We start from the raw sequence: 23,727 nt of genomic DNA on the forward strand, positions 1-23,727 counted from the left end.
GAATCGGTATCTTGTAAGTAAATACACGTTGCTAGTAATCGCTCATAGATTCGTTGTCGTTTCGCGATATCCGACGATCGATCGATCGATCGATCGAATCATACGAACCTGACGATTCTTTCTCTCCTTTGTCTTTTCTAACATTCCCCTTGACTTTCCTTTCTTCTCTGTTTTTCTTTCTTTTTTTTTTCTTTCTTTCTTTTTTCGTCAAAGCACGCTTCACGGTTCGACTTCCGTTAATTTTTCATCGACGAATGGACAACAGAACGCATTGAGGAAGGTCTCTAACCGGTCTCGCGATTCTCGTATACACGGAGAAAGAGGGAGGGGGACAGGTTGGCACGTATGCAGCGCGTTGAGCGTTTCACAAAGCGGAGCTTTCACCGATGGAAAGCTAGCCGACGGCCAAGGTGGCCGAGCACCTTGACGATCGCGCTACGTACAGTGGGTCACAAAAATTCGTGCAGCCTTTAAATGGGCTTTTAGTTCGCGTAAGGTCGTTGAAAGTGGGTCGTGCGCGCGGTAGTGCTCGATGTAATTGAGAAAATGAGCAGATTTATGTTCGCCATGCCGCACAGCCCGGCGCTCGTTACGTTTTACAGCGAAACTAATCTACTTTGTCGATCGTGATTTATGTAACGTCGAACTCCGTTAATTGGTTCATTCAGCTTTTCGTTCTACGAACGATTATTTACGCTCGATCTGGCTCGATAGACGCGGATGCGTTTCTTCGAGAGGCGTTACAGTGAAATATAAGACGCGAAAATGTCGTAGGATGCGTGGTAGATCGAATTCTTAGCGCGCGACCTCCGTAAGGTCGAATAGACGACCTTCGCACGAAAGTGTCACCTAAAACGTTTACCTGTACGCTCACCTGCGACTCGGTTCGCCGCGTAACAGGTATACGAGGAAACGCGCGATAAAATACGTGCGAAATCTCGACAACCGCCTTCCTGGAAACCGCGCAACCAGTCGTGCAATTTTCTCCCGAGCAGGTTGCTCGCGTGTATTTAACTGAAACTCTGGAAATATCGCAATTCCAATTGCTACTTTAGATTTTCTTTCTTTATGGCTCGAATAGTTAAACGATCGACGATTTAATATCCTCGTTGTGACTTTTCTATTTTCTTACGTTTTAAGTTCCTACGATTTCAATCTCTAAGTCCATAATTTTCACGTTTGCGGTTTCTTCCTTTCCAATTTCCAAGTCCGCAGTTTCTATATTTTCCACCATCCTCCAACTAATTCCGTTTCTCGACTCCTAAAGCTGCCAACGAAGTTTCCAACTTTGGTTTCCTATCGTTCCTTCGGACAAGTACTACGTACCGCGTCTACTCGGTTCTAGCTGGAACAAACGAGCGAGTTCGCTTTTCTGCGATCACGTCCGAAGACGGTGGTACGCGGCACCGGCAAATCATAGCTCTCGGTATACACGGACGTGGCCGAACACGCGGCAACGCACTTATTCACGCACCATCAGGACGTTTGCATACTTGTAACTGGTGTTCTCTCGGCGGCGCTCGTAACGCAGATTGAATTCCTGTTGAACCGTCTTGGATAAGAGTAACGACGGACACAATCGCCACTATGCCGTAATATCGAGCTATCGCGGCTCTTCGTTCAGCCTCGTGATCGGCCACTCTCTGACGTCACTCGTAAGTCCTTTAGGGGAAACAGACTTCCGCGATATCGGGTCTTCTTGCTATGGCGGTAATGGTTTCCATGGATCGAGACGGTGACGATGATCGTTCTTTCGTTTAAACAACGATAGACCACGTAAATCGTGTACCGTTTAATGGTAGGATAACGTTTCGGATCTTTACTACTCTGGTCTTTGCTTCTTCCACAGGAAAAGATACAGCGCATGTTGTTTCAAAGACGCGACTGAATTAACATCAGCGAAGAAACACTATGCGATTTTGGTTGATTTTCAGTTGGCTTTTGCCGGTTTGCAGCTCTCTTGTCACGATGTTTCCTTCGATTTGTAACGTATACTTTGTAACTTGTGTGAGAAAGTACGCCCATAAATAGGTTTTCGTTTGAGAAGAAATTACACATTGGCGTTCACCGTTGAAACGTATCGAGTAGAGAAGCGATGAATTATTCGCATTATCAACGTATCCATGTACTCGATATCGTTTTAACTGCCTTAACGATAAGTGGCATCGGTCAAGCGTTCGAGATATTGATCTGTAAACTGCTTGAATCGAAAGAATTAGATCCTTCTACACGAAGAACAAAAGGGGACTTGTAAAGGGCGCAATTTAATCGGTCGGCAAGCCACGGCTTTTTACGTCGGCTAGGATCTGACGTTACGTGTCACGGTTTTCTGATTGTATTAAACTCATCCTACGAGAATCTCAGCCAGCAGAGTCGTTCAGCGCCGTGAAAAGAGACTGCGTTCCATCGATACGACGTTGAGTTGCATCGAGTCGAGTCGTCGGTGTTAGAACACGGTGTCTAAATAGCATCGTGAACGCAGCCTCGATGCGCGCCGTAAAGATCGAATCAACGGAAGAAGGATGGGAAGATAAAGAGAATGAAAAGGATCGAAGAGTAAGGCAACGGAGAGGAAAGAAAGGGAGGAAAGAAAGGAAGAAAGAAAGAGGAGAGAACGAGAGGAACGCTGTCGCGATGGAACAGAATCTGTGAGAATGTCCTTCGAGAAGTTCGCCCACGTTCGTTTTTGCTTCCGAAAAGCGAGTTCTCCGTGCGTTCGTGGAACAAAGTGGCAGCGTGCGCGAAGGGGCGAGGGAGAGGGCTCGAGCGACCGGTACGTGAGTCAGTCCAAAGGAACCTGGTGTAAGGTACCGGCAGGAGGATTCTTCTTCTGCAGGACGTTGCACCGATGCTCCTCGAAAGATGTCTCTCGATCTTCTCGGCCCGAATTAGGAGACGCGTCGAAACTACGATCTCTGTTTTCTCCGTCTTTTTCCAACGCTTCTTTCCTCCGCGTTAGCAAAGTCCCACGCGAATTACAGATTCGTCGGGAGAACGATAGATTTTGCAGGTTGGCTTTTTACACGTTAGCGCGCGTGTTTTCAAATTGCTGGTAGAAACGTGAAACAAGTCAACGTCCGTTAAATCGCGAAATAAAAGAGGAAGCGCGATAAATTCGCAACGACGGAGAATTTAGAAATTTCGCGTTCCAACGGAAGAGAGTTTACAAATCTGCTTCGTCTTCGCGCATCGACGATACATCTCCAATTTCTCTGTCTACTGTTTTAAGAGCGTCGGTAGAGGCAACGAGGTACGAGACGCAGAAACGGCTCCAAATACAAAGTATTCGTGATCGACCACGACTCGAGACCTCTAATGACTGAAACGGGCGACTCGCGTCATTTATTCCACACCAGATGCGCGGCAACGTTCCGCAGTTTGTACCAACAATATTGCAATGGACATTTCCATAAAGGACTTTACGAACCCTTTACTATACCAATTTGCGGTACCGTTAACCAGGATCATTACCCCGAACGAGCGGGTTCGTATACGCGGCACGCTTGTGTTCCGAAGAGCGTTTTTCCGCGCTTTAAAGGCTCGCACGCAATGCGGAAATGCTCGCTCGAGGGCGGTTTGCGCGTCGTTAGCACACTTTTGCGGAATAGGCTCGGCTCGAGGGGCATCCCGCGGATTTCTCGAAGCTTCTGTACAGGCCAAATGCGTCGAAAACGATCTTACTGCCATAACTTTCGTGCCACTTCCGACGTATCAACGCTGCCTGATTGCGCGCGATCCAACGTAACCGAACGATATCGTTGCCGTTCCCTTATGCAAAATAACGTTACGCTGTATAAATGTCGATCGTTGGGTCACGATTGTGTAATTCGGAGCGTTCGGCTTATTGCTACACGCGTCGTTGCGTAACGCGACGCACTTTCTCGAGCGACGCAACGTCGTCTCGGCGTAAAGCTGTGCATCCTCCCTGAAGCTACTCGAGCAACTTTTTCTTCTGTTATCGTCTCTGAAATATTACGACAGATAGTTCAAACGCGTTGTAAAGCGGTCGAAAAAGAGAGCATAACTAACCTGTAACGTTTTCAAGAAACATGGAACCTCGGCTAAAAGTTCCACGTTGTTCAAGACCCTAAGATGCGGCTTAACTTGTCCACGAAGCGGAATCCATCGATCATTGTCGCAATTTTTCTCCTCGTGAATGGTACGGCTGTACGATTTTCTAAGCAAAACGCGTCTCACAGGAAGCGGAAAATCGTCTATATACTCGCGACGTAGGCAGTAGCCAGGGGCTTGTTTTCGAGGAGCACGTGCAGGCCGGTAGCCGTGACTCTTAGACGTAGACTCAGTGGTAGCCAGATCAGCGGCCAGCAGGTGATAATGAAATCTAAATTGCAAATTATGACGGGGCATAACTCGCGCTCGTTATCCTCCGCGTTACGCGCCATTGTCGCACGCACTCTCTCTTTTCCCTGGCGGATTTTCATTCGGTTCGAGCCAGCTAACTTGCAACTCGGTGGCATGCGGATACTTGGCGCGCGCCCATCTTTAATACCCATTCGAATCTCCCCGTCTACACACGAAACGGCCGATGCAATATGCCGTGGACCGTTAAGTGGCGCGACCTTACTGGGTCCGATGAAAAAAAGGAACGTACGAAAGCCACGTTGGAGCATTGTCGGGAACCGCGTGCGATGCGCACGTTCCGCGAACGGAGTCTCGCAGGAAACGAGGAACCACGGGTGTTCCAAACACGCGGAAACGTTGCCACGGATCGTGATTCTTCTTCTCTTCGAGGTTGATTCGCCTTTCGTGGAAAATTGCCCGATCGGAATCGGTAAGCGATTATTTGGAAGCGGGATCGAGTACCCTCTCGGGATGGAATCGCTCGTCTCTTACAACCGGGTGAAGCAGCGCAATTAAAGATTTATATCGCAAGAGGGCCCTCTTGCACGATAATTTATTAATACTATCGGCAAAGTGGTGTTTCTGGTCTATGACGCGCATAAGCAACGTTGTACCTTAACGTTTCGTCAACTAATTATACGATAAATTGATTCGAACACCACGGGAGAAAAACACGGCAAGTCGTATCTCTGATCTTCTGTAGACGAACAATTATGAAATTCAGTGGGTTAACGATCGATTCCCCGTGAAAAGTATCTTTGCGCGAGTGATTGGTAAAGCTGTAAACGATTCGCGCAAGCATCTTTCGTAGAATGGGACAATCGACTGCCTCGTAACGTATAAAATTCTATTAGCAAAGTCGCGTTACCGATAAACAAGAAAATTTATTAACGCTGGTAAATTGCAACTTGTACAATTTATTAGTTCAATCGTGTAAGAGAATCAGGGTGTAAAGGTGAATCGATTCGTCGAAGGGATGGGAATAAGTTAAACGAACCTGTGCACAGAGCGCGAAGCATCAGGCACGCGGAAACGTTGCGTGAGGTCGCGGAATCCTGGCAGAGGGATCGTCTTCCGACGGAAGAATCGTCAATGAGATAATGGGGCGGGTTGCGAAACATAAATTAAGATATTATCGCCTCGGTGTCTAAGAGTACGACTGCTGGGGTGATTGTATTTATTACGACCGTTGCGTTAAATCTTTCCCACAATTACATAAATAACAAAACGCGCGCAGGCGCAACGCGCTCCGATCGCGTTATAAAACTGCGACCAGAATTTACGAGATGCTGAAAAGAAAAAAAGCACAGGCTATGCTTCGTGCGGATGGTTTCAATGTCGAAGTTAAGCTTCTATAAGCTGGCTGGTAGTTTAAGGTGCGCCCGAAAAAAAGAATTCAACATAGTAGCACGCGGAAACGTTGCGTGAGGTCAAGACTCCTCCTGGCCCTGGAAGAGGAGGACGAGCCGTTTCCTGGCCACCCGTGCAAGATAGCCTTGGCGTGGCCAAGGTCTGAAAGATAACTCGCCGACGTCATAACAACGGACCCGTACAAGGTCTGGAATCCATTTAATTCGACGCCTGGTTAAAGCTTACTCACGGAACGAGTCGACAGTTCCCTCGCGACACGCGAGACTTTCATTATTCGTGATTTACGAGAACATAACACCGCCGTTAAATCCCGTCAAGCTGAACTAATTTCTGGCGAAAAGGTAGTAGCCTGTTATTAAAGGAAATTAATTAACCATGTTTACTGATTCATAGAACTTTACCACGGGTTTCTTGAATAGTTTGTTACAGACGAATCTTACGGTTCGTAGGATCGATCAAATCATCGTTTTATACGAATCGGATAACATTTTCGTTGGTAGGTGTCGATGTATAAAATATAAACCGATTCGTAGAACATTGCGATGAGATCTTTGAATAATTACGAACGAATATCGCGGTTCGTAGGATTAATCGATCAGCGTTTTGTACGAGTAGGATGAATCCTTGGAAGAAACCGAGATATACGGTGTCGCGTAGATACGTAGAAAGATATAATTTTCCATCGATTTCTCGTTGATTTCTCGTCGATTCTCTGCTACATAGTAAAACCGTATAAAACACGAGGCTAAACAAGGGGCAATCGCGCCTCGTTGCTCGAATTGGAAGATCAAGCTTCACCGAAGCCGGCGAATTCCACGCCCATTGTCCAGCCATTTATTAATACCTCTCCATCATTGACCTCTCCATTAACCCGTTTACGCAAGCATAACCGTGCTCTGCACACGATAGCCAATGCTCTCGAGCCTTTAGATCGCGAGTTATTAGACCGGTCTTTGCGGATCGTTATCGTTGGTCGATCGATGGAATGGAGTATTTCCTGGCGGGACTCCGTGGCCGTGTGCATTCGCGACTTTCACGAAGAAACGATCTCGTTCGCGGTCTTAACTCTCGATCGCATAGCTTGTTAAACGGGACGACTTGAAAACCGAGCGCCGAATGCGCGACGGGCACACGCGTCGCGAGTAGTGAAACGCTGTAAATCACTATTCTCTCTCTCTCTCTCTTTCTCTGTACTATCTCGAATAACTACGATTCTTGCGTGGCCGATTTTTCCCAATCTGCCGCGCCTACCAACGCGTCTATCTTATCTAAACCCAAACCTAAGCCGCTCCGTTCATTCCAAATTCTTTCGCAATTTCCTCTCCTCTCTCTTTTTCCTCTGGAATTTCGCGGAAGTTAGGCGAAGTTTCTGCAATAGTTACTTTGCCGAATGCTTTTGCTTACGATTCATATCGATTATCTTCGATGTCTATATGTTCGGCTCGCATATTTCCGTATTAGTCATGCGCGGATTAACTATGCAAAAACGGGCACTTTTAATACACACGAGCAAGTCGATAGGCAACTATAAGCCCGCAAGTTTCAATGTTCTGTGTAATATATGTACATGTTCTAATTCTTATTGCGGTAGAATTCCATTTATCTCACCTCGGTAAGAAACAAATAATCGATACACCTAAGGTTCGTACAGCGTATTGCCTAATTTATTTCCATCGTACAAATTTCACGCTGCTGTTAACCGATCGACGATCGAATTCGTTTTATAACATCCTCTATCTTACGTTCCTTGACCCAGTTGATCCAACTCGTTGCAGAGATTTCACGTTTGCGTGTTCAAACTATAGCTGCTACTGTCGGCTGGTACAACCTTGCAATCGAACGACACCGTACGAACCCTGCCGGTCGTACGCATAAATTTCTCAAATCGTCATCCTTGACGTATATCACCAAGTTTAGAACTGTACGAAGCATACAGGCGTATATACGCATGGATTAAACGCGAATGGTTGCTTAAGCTCGCGCTTCAATGTCAGGGGAAATCGCTGTTCGACCACTTCCTGCGGCACGTTCACTTCCGTCTCGTTCAGGCTCTCTCGCGACTGATAATCTCCGAAGGCAGGTCGTACTGAAACGGCGGGCCGTGGTCGTTAATTTCTTGCCGGAGTGAAACCGGCACGGAGTGCGCAGCACCGGAGATCAAAGGATAATATTTCTCACACTGGCCGACAGTATAATCGGCACGCAATGTTTCCCTTCTCGTGCACGTACACGAGAGAGTTCTCTCCCAATAAGAGAGGAGAGAGAGAGAGAGATGAAGTTAACTCTTGGATTTTACCAATCGGTCCATAGTGTGGTGCACGTGTGCATTCGCGATTCGTGAAAATCGACGACACGAGCGAAGGCGCGACACACTTTGCCAAGACTCGCTTTCGCGTTCGCAAGTCGCTTAGAATCGGACACCGGAAGGGAAACGACCTGTCGATCGACGTATCGCTTCCGTGATCCGCTACAGGGTAACGTTCGGTCACGGTAGATCGACCGACGATTTTTTTCTTTCTGCAGAAAATTCAGTTTGATCGGTCCTCTTGGCTATGACGCGGTGAAACGCGCGACGGATCGGGTCCGATGCAAATATCGCGGCCAAAGTTTCGATTATAAACTATATCCTGGACGTTGCTTGCGCGCAAAACATTCGCGTGTGCTCGGTTCGTTGAGTTCGAGATCGTTTTGCGCGGCGTTGAAGAACTTTCCGCGTTCCAAAAGGACGATGCGTTGGTCGGAGGGTTGAAAAAATGGCTGGCCGAAAAAACTTACCGCGATTTCTTCCCGATAACATGGATTTATTACGCGGAGGAGCTCCGTGGCCTCGCAGTTTTGGCATTCCAGTTTTAATGCTGAGAAACTCGACCGAGGAACATGACTCGGTTTTCTGGATGTATACGATGCATTTTAATCGCGAGCCTCATTGTCGGTTGTCCGTACGTACCAATACCTTTTGCAGCCGCTGTAAAACACGAGGGAGGAAGCATTACGTAAACTTACGCGTGTAGGATTTATTTTTCGGATTATGACTGGTGGAAGAGGAATGCGCCCAGAGACCTGATCTAATCGGATATTTATGGCGCTTTGACGTTATCTTCGATTCAAGGCGGGCACTACGTGTTTCTTCTAGCAGCGTGCTCCAGATTCGAGAGTGTGCAACGGAGAAACGTGAAAGAGGCGCGATGGAACACGAAACTACGAACAATAGGTAGAGACACGTGGCACGTTTCAGTCGCACGTACTAGCAAACTCGTACCGAATATCCTGAATCTCGTACTTTTATTTCGCAATGACGGGCATAAATCGAGGCCTACGAAAGCGAGAAAAAGAACGTGTAAAAAAGTCAGCCACGACCGCAGACTGACGCAATTCCACGATAGCTGGGATTTATTCAGCCTTTGCACCTGTCGCGGTCTTGAAATTTAAGGCGACAAGAAGCGCGATCCTACGAACGAAGATTCCGTACGTCAAGAAACTTGGACGAATTTTTCCTTCTCGCTTTCTTGCTCCTTTCTTGCCGCTACTTTATTCCTGCTTTCGCTGGTAAACTAACCGAGGACGTCTGCAAGAGTAATCATCGAGATTTTGGACGAGACACGATTAATTATTTCATACGTGCAAGGATATATTCAACAGGTAGCCGAGTAGGATAACGCATACTTCTAGTTACACGCCTCTTACGTTTTATCGCATAGGTGAATCGCGATGTAGGACGAGCAGACTTCCGCGAGACGAGTCGAGAGGAGACTCGACACGACTCGACTCGACTCGACGAGACAAGACGAGAGACGATGAAGACGAGAGATGCGCGAGAAGAAACTAACGCGACTAACCGCACACGTTTCCAGCTGCATCATGGATCACGCGCTCGTTACAGAGGGACGAATCTGAATCGGTTTGTCTCGCGTAACTCAGATTCTCACGGATACCGTTGCCACGAGATAAGGACACGGAACGGAGAATGAACCTTGGTATCGGACGATTCGCGCTAATTACGCGTCCGCGTAATAATTACCGAGTGGGCCTCTGACACGATTAATCAACTTCCCAGTATCACCGTATATAGACGCGAGAATAATTGAACTTTTGACGGGATCTTACTCTAATGATATCGTTCAAGCAAGAAGGAGGCGCGTTGCGTTCGTTCTTAATTCGCGTCAGGCTTCGTTGTCCTTGAAAGCGACGAAGAATCACGAGCGTACCTCTTTGCTTGATTACCGGGTAGGGTAGATCGCAATGCGTCAAAGCTCGATGAAAATCATCGGGAGTCTGGACGCGCGATTAACCCTGTGTCCATCGATTAAAAGCCGGGATCGGTCGGTGTCCCTTTGCCGCTTATCGAGCACTCATTTTCACCTCTCTCGTGCTTTCAACCGGCGAGTCTTCGTGGAAGCTGGCGTTCCACGACATCCCGGCAACTTCTCGCCATGTTCCGCACGACTACTCCCCATTTATCGCGTCCGACATGCAAGAATATCACCGCGAAGCAACCGAGAACCAGTCATCGTGCCATTAATTAGCCGGTTGACGCCTAGAAACAGGAATTCATTCCGGGGTCAGGCATTATCAATTCGTTTTATCGTTACCGAGACCGTTACGGCGGGACACGTTCCGCCGGTTGCAAATAGAGTACGATGCACCCTGCGGCGCATCCAGCCTCTGTACATCTCTGATATCGAATCCTTCGAAATCTAGTAAAATCAATCGATACGTCGTTATTTATCTCGTTCGTAATCCGTTACGATCATCTGCGATCGAGCGGAATAAACACCGCGTGTTTCTTTAGCTAATGCCGCGTAACAACAACCACATATACGGTTGACGTCTAGATCTCCGATCGTTGGACCCAAAACGTCTTCAAAATCTAAACGATAATAAAGTGCTTCGTGGGAAAGAAACATGAGATATAAGAGAAAATTAGGCATGGAGAACGTACGGAGGAACCCTTTATCGGCGCTCGGTTCGGTCGGTTCGGTTTCCCCAGTGAGGTACGAACGACGTGTAAGGCCCAACGGGGAATAAGTCCCGATCGCCATGGTAACCGGTGACTCGGTCTCGCGTCTCGCCGTCGTGGATCGTGAAACTTCGATCCGGTTCGTTCGAGTTCGTCCATACTCGGGCATTTTCGTAAGAGCGAGGCCAACCGGTCGGGGCAAAGGCAGTCTCCGCGCGACCAGTTCGATTCCGCACGTAGCCAGTGATCGGTGCTCGTGGCGTGTATGTGTCGCGTCGCGTTTACGTTCAATCTCCGTCTCGAACGTATCTCGTGTTTTGTTGTCACGTTTCGGTAACACGGTTGTGCGTTCTTTCGCGTCTCGTTCCGATCGTTGGAACATAGTACGAGGGAAGATCGTCTCGCGAACGGCGAGTAACACTGGAAACCGCGAACCGTAGAGGAAAGAAACGGTGCACGTAGACTACCGCTTTAAACGCGGACCGTGTTTGCGAGAGAGCGCTGCACGCCCGAAGGCAAATACCTGTGCCTGGTTTCAAGTCGATCCGGCCCTCTGACACGTCGCTTCCCCGTAGGCCGCTACTTTTCTGCTCGATCGGTGAAACGTGCTGTAGAACACAGGTACTTGAAACGGTATCTGCCTGCGTTCGATTCGTGTACGCACGGAAAAACAAGCGTGCAACGTCTCGCGTAAGACCAACCAAGATCCAGACTGAGAGGAAAGAGAGAGACAGACAGACAAGTTACATACACGAGCTCTTGAACCTATCTACCTACGGCGCAATAAAAATCGTGTGATAGTAAACAGTGACCGGCTTTTTCTATCGTTTCTTATCTCGCGTTTTCGTTTCCTTCCACTGCTCTATCCACGCGTTACAGTTTCAAGTGAACCACGGTGTTTTGCTCCGTTCCTACCGGCATCCTCCATCGACAAACAGAAAGCTGTGTATTGGCACGCGAGGCACGAGTGTATACACTCGGTTGTGCACCGCGTATCCGTTCCGGGAACCACCTGTGGATTTCGCGCGAACCACCGAGTGACAGAGAGTGTCGTATACTCTTCTCCCCGTGGAAGAACACGAATCGTGTGCTGGCATGAGCTGAACAACGTTATCGAAGGACGAGGCGCGCACAGCTCGATACCACGATGTCCAAGTCGGAGTGAAGTATCGTTGATCGTTACGTCGGTGTTAAAGCAGGTCGAATGATGACCATGTTCGGCACCCTCGTCCAGAGGCTCACCTCGCCGGTGACCTCACCGACGAGTCCTCGACGTCGTTTTAAATCTCCGTCGCGTTGGGAGGTGCAGAGCGATCCGGAGGATGATCCGGCCGCGCCAGTCCGCAAATCCAGGGCGAAACATCTGCTGGACAAGCGCAAGAGCAAGAGCAGAGCGCGAGCTTTGAACGTGCATTCGGAGCAAGTGCAGATGTGCAACTCCGGATGGCACGACGCCGCGTTTCCGCCGCTTCGGGGTACCAAGAGTCTCGGCAGGCTCGATGGCATGAAAGAGGTGAGTCCCATTATTCCCTTCGAATAATTTCGCCAAGCTGATACACACATTTTATGGGATTACGATACCTGGAATTTACGAGCGGCGTTGTTCGTTGCGTAATGTAATTAAGCAAGGTAACGGTCGAAATTCCTTCGATGTGTCATCATCGAGGCAATTCGCGTAGTTCGATGAAATTCTTTTAATTTAATCGGTCATGCGAACGTACATTTAGCGATTAATCCCTTGTTTTGTAATATCAGATTCGCGGCATTCGTGGATTTTAGGGACAAAGTTAGACGAAGGTAAATCTCTAAATATTTGAAATATCGAAGATGTTCGAGCACCGTTTAAAACGACTAGGAATTAGTTACTGTGAATGGTTCAACGCGATGAACCGAGCGAACAAAATTACGCGCTTTACATACGTTATGTTTACGCGAATAAGCAAGCAGAGAAATCGCAAAACAAAAGATAAATAAACAACGTTGAAGCATCTCTCGTAACGATTAGAAGTACGAATGGAGGTGTTCTAGTAGAGTAACTGGCAGGAATTTCTGTCTCGCGTTATTCCACGAATTCGAGAACGATAGTAAACACAGAACAGCCGAACGACGGTAGACGTAAGTGGTTTCTAAGCCGCGTCTGATGTTTTTATCGCCGATAACGCTACAGCTCTACGACTTTAATCGAAAACAGGTTTCACCGTTTTCCATGCCGAAACTGGAACAGAAACCGTGACCTGTCTCGTGGCTCGTGGAAAATTGGGATATTAGGTTGCGGCTGGAATCGATTAGTCGGAGTCGCGGGGCCCGTGCGTTGTTTCTCGCCGATAGTTTTTAATTAAATACGATTGGAAACCCGACGATGTACGTGCCGCAACCTGATTACATAATTGCATCGCAACGTAATACCAGTTTTTAAACGGCTGTTTTTACTATGGTCTCGTGTTCCCGTACTCGCGAGTTTCGCGTAATCCGCGCGCCTGGTTATGTAGGCAAGCGTTAATGACTTTTTATTTCGCCGCGCGTCGAAATGTTGCGGCCATTACTTCCTCGTATCCGTGGCACGCTCGTTCCATCGTGTAACCGGAACACCGGATAGCTCGAAGAAAAAAAAAAAATTCACCGAGCGAGCGGAATTTCTCGCTTGCCTCGTGTGTTTACTTCGCGTTGGAACGGATCGACTTGTAAGTTGACTCGCGATTATCGGCTATTCTCAACCGCGATTGTTTTCATCCTTCTCTACCTATAATATCGATTTCTAGCTATTTCAAATATCCACGTACATACGTATATTCGAGATTACGAGGGAATTGTTCGAACTGGTTTAAGTTATCTGAACACGTTCTCCGGCTTCTATAGTGGAACCGATCAAGAAGGTAATTGATCTCGCTTCTCGTCTTCCTTCGGTGTTTCAATTTGAAGCACGATTGGGAATGTGTCGCTCCGATTGGTTTCCAACGGGCTTACATCTCGTTTGACCACAAAATGTGTTGTATCGTGGTAATTAAGGAAAGGGAAAAAAGCTGAAATTGCGAAGATCGGGTCGAGATAGCGAAGGGTAAGCCATAGGACGTATATCTGTAAGAGAGGAAATTTGTTAAAATTTACCTTAGAATGTTATCTTTGTCACCTTATTGATGTAAATCGTTTGTTCCCCGAGAAAAAAGATGGAGTTTCTATATTCTTTGATTTCCGAGAAACTTTTACGATCGAATATTTCCAAAAATTCTTCTCGACGTACGTCTGTCCGATGGTATAGGAACGCAACTACGATACCGTATAACCAAAATTGCGCGCATCTCGCGGGTTCCTTGCACGTGTTTCCTGACCGGTGATGAAAAAGCGTACCGCAGTGGAGAAAAAGGATGATCGTAAAATCGGCAGCTTTCACCGAGCGTAATGCAATAGCGTGGCTCGTTCGTAAGTTGAGCAAATTGTGCTCTCTCCGTAAAGCGGCGAGCAGTGGGTCGCGAAATTGTGGGTAGAAGGAACGGCGGTGCACGCGGACGGGGCGGGTTCGGTGCGCATAGCGGCCATTAAATGTCGTCCGCGGTGGTGCGGCGCGATTCGTAATTCGACGAAATTGCACGGTTTTAACGACTCGGTATTTGAACGACGAAGGCCCACCGACAGGCTTTTGTGCGTTTCTCTGGCCGGCGCCACACACGTGCACTCGCGTCTATATAGGATGCGTGTGCAACGGGGGGTATTAAGCCGGCCAGTAAAAGCGGACGTTGCCAAATGTTCGTAATTCGAGCGACTCTTAACTCTTAACGACGACAAGACTTTCGTCGTTCTTTCCCCTTCTCCAACCGGGTTGCAGCGTAGCTAACCTTCGTCAACTTGGTGTTCCCCGAGCAGACATTCCCCTTTTTTCTTTTCGCCCGCTGTTTCGCGAGGGTACGCGAAGTGCCATTAATTTCGCACGGAAAAAGAAAGAAGATGGATCTCGTCGAACGCGTTAGCGCTATGTAACTCCTGGTGGTACGCGCGCAGCCCTTAACGACTACCTCGCTCCCCTGTAGCCGAACGCGAGAGGAGACGAGAGAACGCAGCGAAGCTCTTGTCGAGCAGCAACGACTCTTGCAATCGCGGCAGATAGGGATCTGCCTGGGCGCATCTAGTTAAATCGCTGAGCTCGCAGGGCTCCGAGTCTCTCTCTCTCTCTCTCTCTCTCTCGTTTACTCCGCGAGACACAAGGAAGTCTCGGGCAGCCTCTCTCGATCAGATAACATCGACGATCGGACGTGATGGAGCACGGTAGCCGAATATCCTCAACATCGGCTCGCGTGAACGTTTGGTCGATTTTTTCTTCGCGCGCCTCCGCAGCATCCACACCCAGGGGTCCTTGAACGCGGCAAGGCCTTGAATCACCTTCCAACATTACCCAGACCGTATTTATCCCATCGAATAAAAGAAATACACTGGCATTTACGTTCGATACTTGTGAATGAGTCGAATGGATGGAACGAAGTTGGATAAAAAATTCGAAAAGAATTCGCCGATTCGACGATCTTAATGCCATGGATAGTTGTTGCGAATATTACGTTTAAGAGTACGAAAGAGAGTCTGTGTTGCGATCGAGTATAAGATTTTGGTCGTTAGAAACCGGTGCCAGGGTAGACCGACTGAAATTCCTCGTTGATTGGAAAGCAACCTTGCGAGGAAGCTCGTTGGCCCGGAGGCTTAGCACGAACCGCGCGCATTCCGAAACTCTGAATCAAACCTCGTTTTCGTTCGCCATACCGGCGTAGAACGGTGTATCCGTGAGCGATCGTTGCCGCAACAACCTGTATCTGGCGTTCAGAAAAACTTTGAAAATTCGTAAATTCTCTTTCGTCGATCCTCCCTTTCGCATCCAAAGATCAAACGAAATTACCAGCTTGACCGATGCGTTTTCTTCGAAAGATTTACGCGCGAGATCGCCTAAACGCGAAACGAATGACGAGAGTAGCCATCAATTTCGAATATATCACAGCCAAAAGGGATTAGCGGAACACGCGGCGGGTTTCGGCTCGCGTATTTATTTGCCAAAAATCCGCGTTGCTTTTTGTCCAATGGAACGAGTCCAATGAAACGCCGCGGGTGTCCCTGCCATTGTTCGGACGAATTCGAAAAGACGAGGCAGAGAACATGCTAATTGTGAATATGAAAATCCCGACGGGGGTGTTTGGCCATCGGTTTCGTTCTTTACGAGAGATACCAAGGATCGTCTCTCTCTCTCTCTCTCTCTCTCTTTTTCTCTTCCTCGAGAGAACCGCTCTGTAATCTTCGCTTTTTTCTGCATCCCTTAACGTCCACAGGGCCAAAGGAGTTACGACACGCTGCACCATTCCCGGGGGCCAGCAGATTTCGTAGAAAAACGAGTCTTGTTGATGGCAAAAAAGACGAGAGGACTCTCGAAACGTTTTGACCGTGACATTCTTTGATCGTCGTTGCTCGTTCCTTCCACCTGTCCTTGATCCTTCCTAGAAGATGCTAGATTCTCTCGTTGAGAACGTTGTTTAGATGTAAATGCCCGACTGAGAGAGAGAAGGGGAAACAAGCTAATAAAATACTCACGAATATATACTAACCGGAGGTGTCCGGAACGCGCGAGCAGGAAGCTTTTGACGCGCTCGATCGTTATCCTAATTATTTGGACTTTTTTCTGCAATTAACTCTCCTTCTCCTGACCCCTCCGAAGATCTTTGCGATATCTCGTGAGATAGTTCGAACAAACCGATTCACCGAATGCCCCTTTTTTTTACGCGATTCTTCGAAATCGTTCGCGTCTTGGTACGCCAGCGATTTTTCGCACGGCGTTTCCCCTCGCCGCTGCTCCTTCTTGTTTGGAGTTTGATCGATGAAACACCGCCGTAGCGCGACTCAGATGCGTATGAATAATTAAACGAGCCGTGACATTAGTAGCGTTATCAGAGTGTAAACACGTCGAGGGAAACGCGCGGTGGTTTGGCGAAACAACGCGCAACGATACTCGAATCTTGGCACATTTCGATGGAAGCTTCTCGGAAGCGGATTAAAACGTCGCTAGTTGGTCGTAACTTACACGGCCAGGTGGAAAAATAAGGATGAAAACTGAGCGATAGGAGGTTGTAATTAGTCAGTCATTAAGTGGAAGTGTATGTAGAAAATGTAAATCGGTGGTGGATTCACGCTTTTCAACCGTGTCGTTCTTTCTCAGGCTCTCTCCCGCCAGGCTTTTCATTTCGTTGTTTTCAGTTTTTCTCAACTTCCACTCTCGCGGTCGTAACAGCGCGTGGCGAATGAAATATCAAAGCGATGAATCGTCTCGTTACACCTGGCTATTAGGGCGTGCGCGAATTCACTGGCCCAAAACTATCGTTCGTTCACGGCCAGATCGTTTCGTTAACGAAGGTAATCGCGTCTCGTCGCTAAGACGACACGCCTTCCACCAAGGGAAAAGAAACTGGAGAATGTTTTCGCGGTTGCCACTTGCTGCTGTCTAATGTTGCCCGAGCGGGATCGTTACCTCTCAGGGAAATATAGCCGCGTTAATGATCGCAATTAGATTCGAGACAATTCCCTTCTTTCACTGTAATTCCTCTCTCTTCTCTGCTCTTTCTCCTGTTCTGTCTCGTTAAAAGCGCTGCACACGGCCGAGGAAGCGTGGTGAATTCGTTTGTTTTGTTCCCGATGCGATCCAGTTATTCGCAGTAATTAATATAGTTACCGGTTACCGAACGTTGCTTTATATTTATATACGTCCGTTCGTTAACTTTGTTTCTCCTTGCAGTTAATTTTTCTCTTCTTTTCTCTCGGAATGTTTAAACAGCTTAACAGTTTCGTTAGAAAATGAACCACGGTGCAATCGTGATACACGTACGTACGTACGTACGTACACAGCTAGAAAACGAAAACGGCTTTAGGACTATGTCGCTGGGAATCCACGAGAAATGTCGTCGTTTCGATCGTAGCTAGATTTAGCGCGTTCGATAAGAACACGGCGTTTTCTCCTTTTCTTCGTTTGTGGCACTTCATGAACGACAGACGGTTAATCGGGCACGCGTTTCAGCTTCGCTCGATAATATCGTTCCTTCAAAAGATCTTTGTTCATGATCGGAACGTAACTTTCGTCTTATCCATTGACCGTAAAATTAAGCGCCGCAGACGGCGCCGAACAAAAATATTTCCTCGTTTCGTAGAATGTCACGAAACAAGTCGTCGGAACGAAATTAAAAATGAAAAAGAGCTCTTGTATTGAGTTGGCAACTAAATGATTGCGAATTTTGTCATTAGATGGTATTGACAAAATCCGCAATCGCTTAGTTGCCAACCCAATAAAGGAATTCGTTCGTTCTGTGACCATGAACGAAGAAGACTTGTATTTATATTCTGCAATATCCAAGTTTATCGAACTTTCTCTGTAATTCTCGGTTCATAGACCACGGAATAACGCGATATCGATCCAAGCAGGGCGTTTCGATGGTAATTGGCCGACACAGGCCGTTAGAAAACGCAACATCATAGAGCATTCTTTCATTATGGAATCAGATTGTATCTTGTCTAGGCGTGCTCCCATAATTCAATTCTCCGGTCTCACACGAGTTTCGTGCGAAACTCTTCGCCTCGCAATCGCGACGCATTTTCCTCGATATGCTTCGCCATGCACGATGCGAGATGACGATATAGAGGATGGCGCATGAATGAAAGAAAGATACCATGGCATATCGCATCGCTTAGGCTTGTTCGAAGCGAGTAATCGATCGAGCATAGAACAGTTGCCTCGAATATTCTCATCGATGACGTAAAGTTCGATCTCGTGCGTTAAAACTCGATGCTAAAACTTGACGAATAAACAACACTGCGTAATATTCTTGCGAATAATATTAGAATAAAGTCTAGGAATAATATTAGAATTTATTATAAATTCTGTAATTAAACGGCGGATGTTTGTGGAAATTCAGAAGAAATAAAATTGAAATAAAAACTTGTTCAATATTCCGTGTATGTTTCCGTATTGTACGAACTCTGTATGTACGTTCTCTTCACGGCCGTTCTCGTGTCTACAGTGACGGACGATATTTTTCAGAGCATAAAAGATGTAACTAAAGGAATAGAGTGGAAAGGGCAAAGTTCGCGATAAATTTTACATTACTATCTTGCTTCTAACGAAGAATTTTTAATACCTCCGTGATGTGATTTTTCCTCGATTAACGTTAATTTAATCATCGATTACCGATAATCGCTAATTGGCTGATGTAAAGGACTGTACTAACACTGGTCGAAGGACGCGCGTTCTTGTTGAACGAGTCATTCGCCAGATGCTTTCACCTAAATGGAGGGAACAATGAACGTGGAAGGGTCAGTAACTGCGTAACGAAAAGGCGGAAAAGGGGCGCGAGTCACCGTTGTACGCTGGCCGGCAGTAATGCAGTGAAAACGAGGTCTTAACGACCTCGACATTAAGTCGACTCGTCGTGTCTCCTTTTCGCTCTTCCTCTTTGCTCGTTGTTCTAGTCATGATTGTCGGCCCGATGTCAGAGATCCTCGACCCCAAGAACGCCAGGTTCAGGTTAAACGGAGAATTAACGTCGCGCCACGGACAAAGTGGCTGAAAACGAGCTTTATAGTAGCCTAAAAGACACGATTAAAACGGACGAAGAAATAGTCGAGGGAAATCGAGATTGCGTGCCGTTTTTTTTATAGTGGTGACTACTCTATTAACCTCTTAGCCTAGTGATTCTTTTAAAAATCGAACCGCTTTCTATCATTACGTTTTTACTCTTACATAACATCGCACAAAGTCTCTGATAATTAAAAATTATACGATTATTCCTTTTTATTCGATCGATTAATCGTAACCTCGCTTGAATCTCATAAGACGAACAATTTAAAGGGATTGCGCTTGCGAGAAACGCAATGCTCGACCTGCCCTATAGTACCTCTTATTTTTTTCGTCTTTGCCCGATACGATTGCGCTTAATCAGCGTCGACGAAACATGTTTCATCGAGCCTGAATCTCGTAGATGGTCGATATCGAACGTTTATCGCCAGAAATTTGCGTATATATCTTAATTAACGCTTCGTACGGACGTCTGGCGAAGCAGAACCGCATTCCTCTCGACTCTCGTGCCGGATTAATTGCTACTCCCGACGAAATATTATTTTCGGCCGGCGAACGCGACGTTCGACATGCATGCTCGGCAAAATTACAACCCGTGAGCGTTCACGTTCGAAGTATCCAAGGTACCGTTACCGAGTTAACCAACGTAGCGCACGAAACGTTCGAATGACGGCTTCTCCGCTCCGTGCTATCGTTCTTGGAGCTTCTCTAATCGCATCGCAGGGGACCATTGTTTCGTAGTTCCAAGAAAAATTCGAAAGAGAGCGGAAGAAGGAACGATGCCCTGGCGTTTAGATCGCGATTCCTCGGCAGACACGTCCCTCGTGCGCTCAGGTACGTCCACGACATTTGTACGTGCGCTATCTCTCGAGTCGGCACGATTAAATCATCGACCAGTGAAAATCGTCGATCGTAGCTCTACGTTCGGTTGTCGCGAGCAGAACGAGCTCCGATACGAGACGGCTTACTCATCGGCTTGTTATTCGCGGTATCGATTTTACCGCATACCTAGGCTGTCTATTATTGTTCCGGGGCTCGACCACCTCAACCTCTCTGTTTATTAATTATGCCGATTATACAAGGCTTATCTATATTTTACATCCTCGCTTGCGTACTTACGCGGCCGTCTCGCGGTGTCGAGTCACACTCTAATCGCGTTTAACAGATCGGCATTCCGTATTTCGTATCTCAGCATTTACGATGCTTTACAGCCAATCGAATAGCTTAACCCCGGTGAACTGTCCGTTCCATTCGTTATCCTCTGAGAGACATAGCGAGACTCGTACGCGTTCTGAAAGCAACTACCCGTACTAGGAAGATCGATTTTTTCCTGACTGAACGAAGCTGCAGTCGAATTACGTTTTGAGAAACGCGATCGATGGTCACACGGATCGAACGCAGATACTCTGGTGAAGATGCACGCGGAACACGGGAGGGACCGAACGATCGCACCGTTAAAAAGACCGATGGACGATGCCGATTAAAGAGTCCTGCTGGATCCCAGGTGTGGCTGGTTTACGCGAACACGATTTTAGACCCGTTGTACTTTATTGGCTATTAGTTTGATTTGCGGTAAGTGGCTCGTTACGCAATGAACGCCATCGATTTCTGCCGCGGGTGCACGGTTCCATTGCCGTACCTCGAACTCGATAAAATCGATCGGTATCTCGAACGCGGTACGGCTGCCCAAGAGCGTATTAGCACCGATCTAGTTGCTGCACGTACCACCCCACGGTCTTTACGATCTTCGATCGCGATCCTCGATCGCACCGCGGGACATGCTTAATTCGAATTACGCTAATTGACGAGATACGACCATCGTATGTACATTGCTCTCTCTCTCTCTCTCCCTCTCTTTCTGTTTTTCTCTTTCTCTGTTTCTCTGCCGTTATACATAATACATGCAGAATGGTGCATACCGGAAACGGAGAATGAAGTCTTCGTTGGCTCTAATTCGATCGAGCGGATTAGATGGCGAAGCGGTTGCTACGCATGGCCGTCGGCTGACTCGCGTTAATCCGCGTTATATTTTCGTTCTTTATTGCACGCGATGCTAACTGCCAAGATGGGATACTCGAGGAACGACACACATACCTACGCGTCGCTTGTCGAGGCATCGTAAATATTTGATATCACGATCGAGAGAATTTCCTGGAGGACAAGAACTACAAATTTCAAGTTTTTCTCGACTTTGGAACTTCCTTTGCAACTTGGCGGATTATCGTGAATTTTTTTAACCACAAAAACGTAGATGATTGACACAGCCGTTCTTTGAAAACTTATTAAGCTACTCGAACCTCGACATTAGGTATTTTATCGTGAGAAAATGTTTCGCCTTAACTCTGAAATCTCGCTCTTGCTGTTTCAGTCGGGCGAAATGTTTCTCACGATTTCTTCCGATTGCGTTTCCAGCGAGTGTTGGAATACTGCGTTTCGGAAATTTTGGAAATTTCGCTAAACAATTTTGCGTGGGTTTGGTGCCGCGATGTGGAATCGGTGGCGCGTTGAACAGGCGTTTGGTGTAGACAGGGACCTTGTTCCACGCAGAATACGGCCCTCGGGAATGCCGAAGGTTCCGGTTCTGATTCATTGTCGCGTCATATATCTAGACGCCGGTGCCTCCGTCTCTGTTGCGTGGGTTGGCACGCACGCAGACGCGTGCAACTTGACCGGAGAGATACATATTTGCCGGCTGAACGCGGCAGAAAGAGAAAGCCGAACGGTGGAGCTTAACGCGAAAAAGAGAAAGAGCCAGGACACGAAGTAAGGGAGACTCGAAGAGCCGGCAAAGAGAAGTAACGAGCATGCCTATCCGCGCCATTCATATTTCCTGGAACACAAGCCTCCTCCGTGCTCAGCCGCGGCCCATTTCATTTAACGCGTTACGACCGATACGTTATCGTCCCTCTTGCGTCTGCCCTTTTTCGCTTTTTTCTTTTTTTTTTATCATCTTCGCAGTTACTCCATAGCGATACGTTCGGAAGACAGACGGTTGTTGTCTCTTTCCCAATACTTGGAGCATCTCTTTCGCCAACTTCCTCTTCTTATTTGCGATTTTTTTAGGTCTCTTTTATCGATCTTTCGTTGTCAGTATTTTAGCTCTCTTTGTGTTCGACCGTTCGACCGATCCCCTATTTCGTTTAGGATAATAGAGATGTTTGACTTATTATAACGCTGAAGTATCAGGTTATAATGTATGTACTTTATTCCAACAACTTTGTAGATATAATTAGTTACGCGACATGGGTACAGACGTATTCTCAGAGACACGCGAATAGCAAGTTGCAACTGATGACTGATCAATGAACGAAAACCAGTGAGAACGTTGACCGATCAACGGATGAAAAACCAGTGAAGAGATGTTGACTGATCTGAAGTTCTCAAGACAAACCAGTGAAGTTCGGTGACGATGCTGTCGCAGAGGAAAACTATTGCTGGGTGCTGGTCGCTCCACCACCGGTCGTTTGCAGGTGCAAATGACCGTTGAATATGGGAAAACCCGAGCTTCTGATTTTTTACCTGTTGGAAGAACAACGATAAAGAACGTCTCGATTTAAATATATTTTATAACGATTAAGGGCCCTAACGGTAATTACAAATGCTGAGTTTTATGACAGTTTCTTAGGATTATTGCGGTCCAATTAATTATATTGACACAGCTAGTAGTCGCCCTGACCGAAAGATGGATTACGGTTTATGTAAAGAGCAATCGGACGTAACATTTTGAGTTCGTAGTGTATTCATCAAGTACACTGGGGTATCTTGTTTCACGTCGATGTACAGTGTAGTTAAAATGCAGATTGGAGTTCGTGAAACAGGAATTGTAGCGTACATCGTATCGATTTGAATATTCTCCAATTGAAATCACCCGAGCGACGTTGATAAACTTTTTCAACCGTTCGAATACAGCTGCGCGCTACTATTATGGAAATAGAAGAAACAGAGGATGTATCGTTGATGGAATTGGACGACGTAGCCCGATGACGAGTCACACCGCGATGTCTCTCCATCCAGCTGCATCTTTTTCGTTTTTCCGGTGAGCGTATGCTCATTTGTGGCACACCCTGCTCGCGTCGTATTACAAGCGTCGTTCCAACCACATGTCGAAATCGGCCGTAGACGATTCCCCGCCATTGTTTGCAAACACCTACGAGCAAGCCAGGTATTCTCCTTTCGCGTTCGACCGCGACGCTTACACGTGTCTTCTAGGCGCGTTCAATCTTCGCTCGGTGAGCCAGATGATCCGATCATTAGGGAGTCGAGAGGCGTCTCGATCGACCAAACGATAATCCGTCAGTCTACGCTCGTCTTGGCCTTTACCGAGCTCGATGAATCGAGCCTAGCCTATCGTAGTTTTAAGACATCGTCTGCCGTGGAATTATTTCGCGGAGAATCGGTAAAGAGTATAAAAGACGAGTGATTAATTGTACGCTTTAATTAATCTCGTTGGCTT

General features: G+C 47.1%; 1 protein-coding gene across 5 annotated transcripts in view; it reads left to right on the top strand.

Annotated features, from left to right (window-relative positions):
* LOC139985604 (uncharacterized) overlaps positions 1-23,727 on the top strand; it is a 179,432-nt gene that overhangs the window by 70,870 nt on the left and 84,835 nt on the right. The window contains exon 1 of one of the 5 annotated variants that reach the window (XM_072000165.1): positions 10,907-12,203. The exons of 3 other annotated variants lie outside the window; for them this stretch is intronic. In XM_072000165.1, coding sequence (XP_071856266.1) covers positions 11,895-12,203 — 309 coding nt within the window. In that variant the 5' untranslated portion in view covers positions 10,907-11,894. Of the gene's footprint in view, positions 1-10,906; positions 12,204-23,727 lie in introns of those variants that run through there. One more of the 5 variants, XM_072000166.1, reaches the window with a different exon arrangement.

The sequence above is a fragment of the Bombus fervidus genome, chromosome 3 (genome assembly GCF_041682495.2).
Source record: "Bombus fervidus isolate BK054 chromosome 3, iyBomFerv1, whole genome shotgun sequence".
Taxonomy (NCBI): domain Eukaryota; kingdom Metazoa; phylum Arthropoda; class Insecta; order Hymenoptera; family Apidae; genus Bombus; species Bombus fervidus.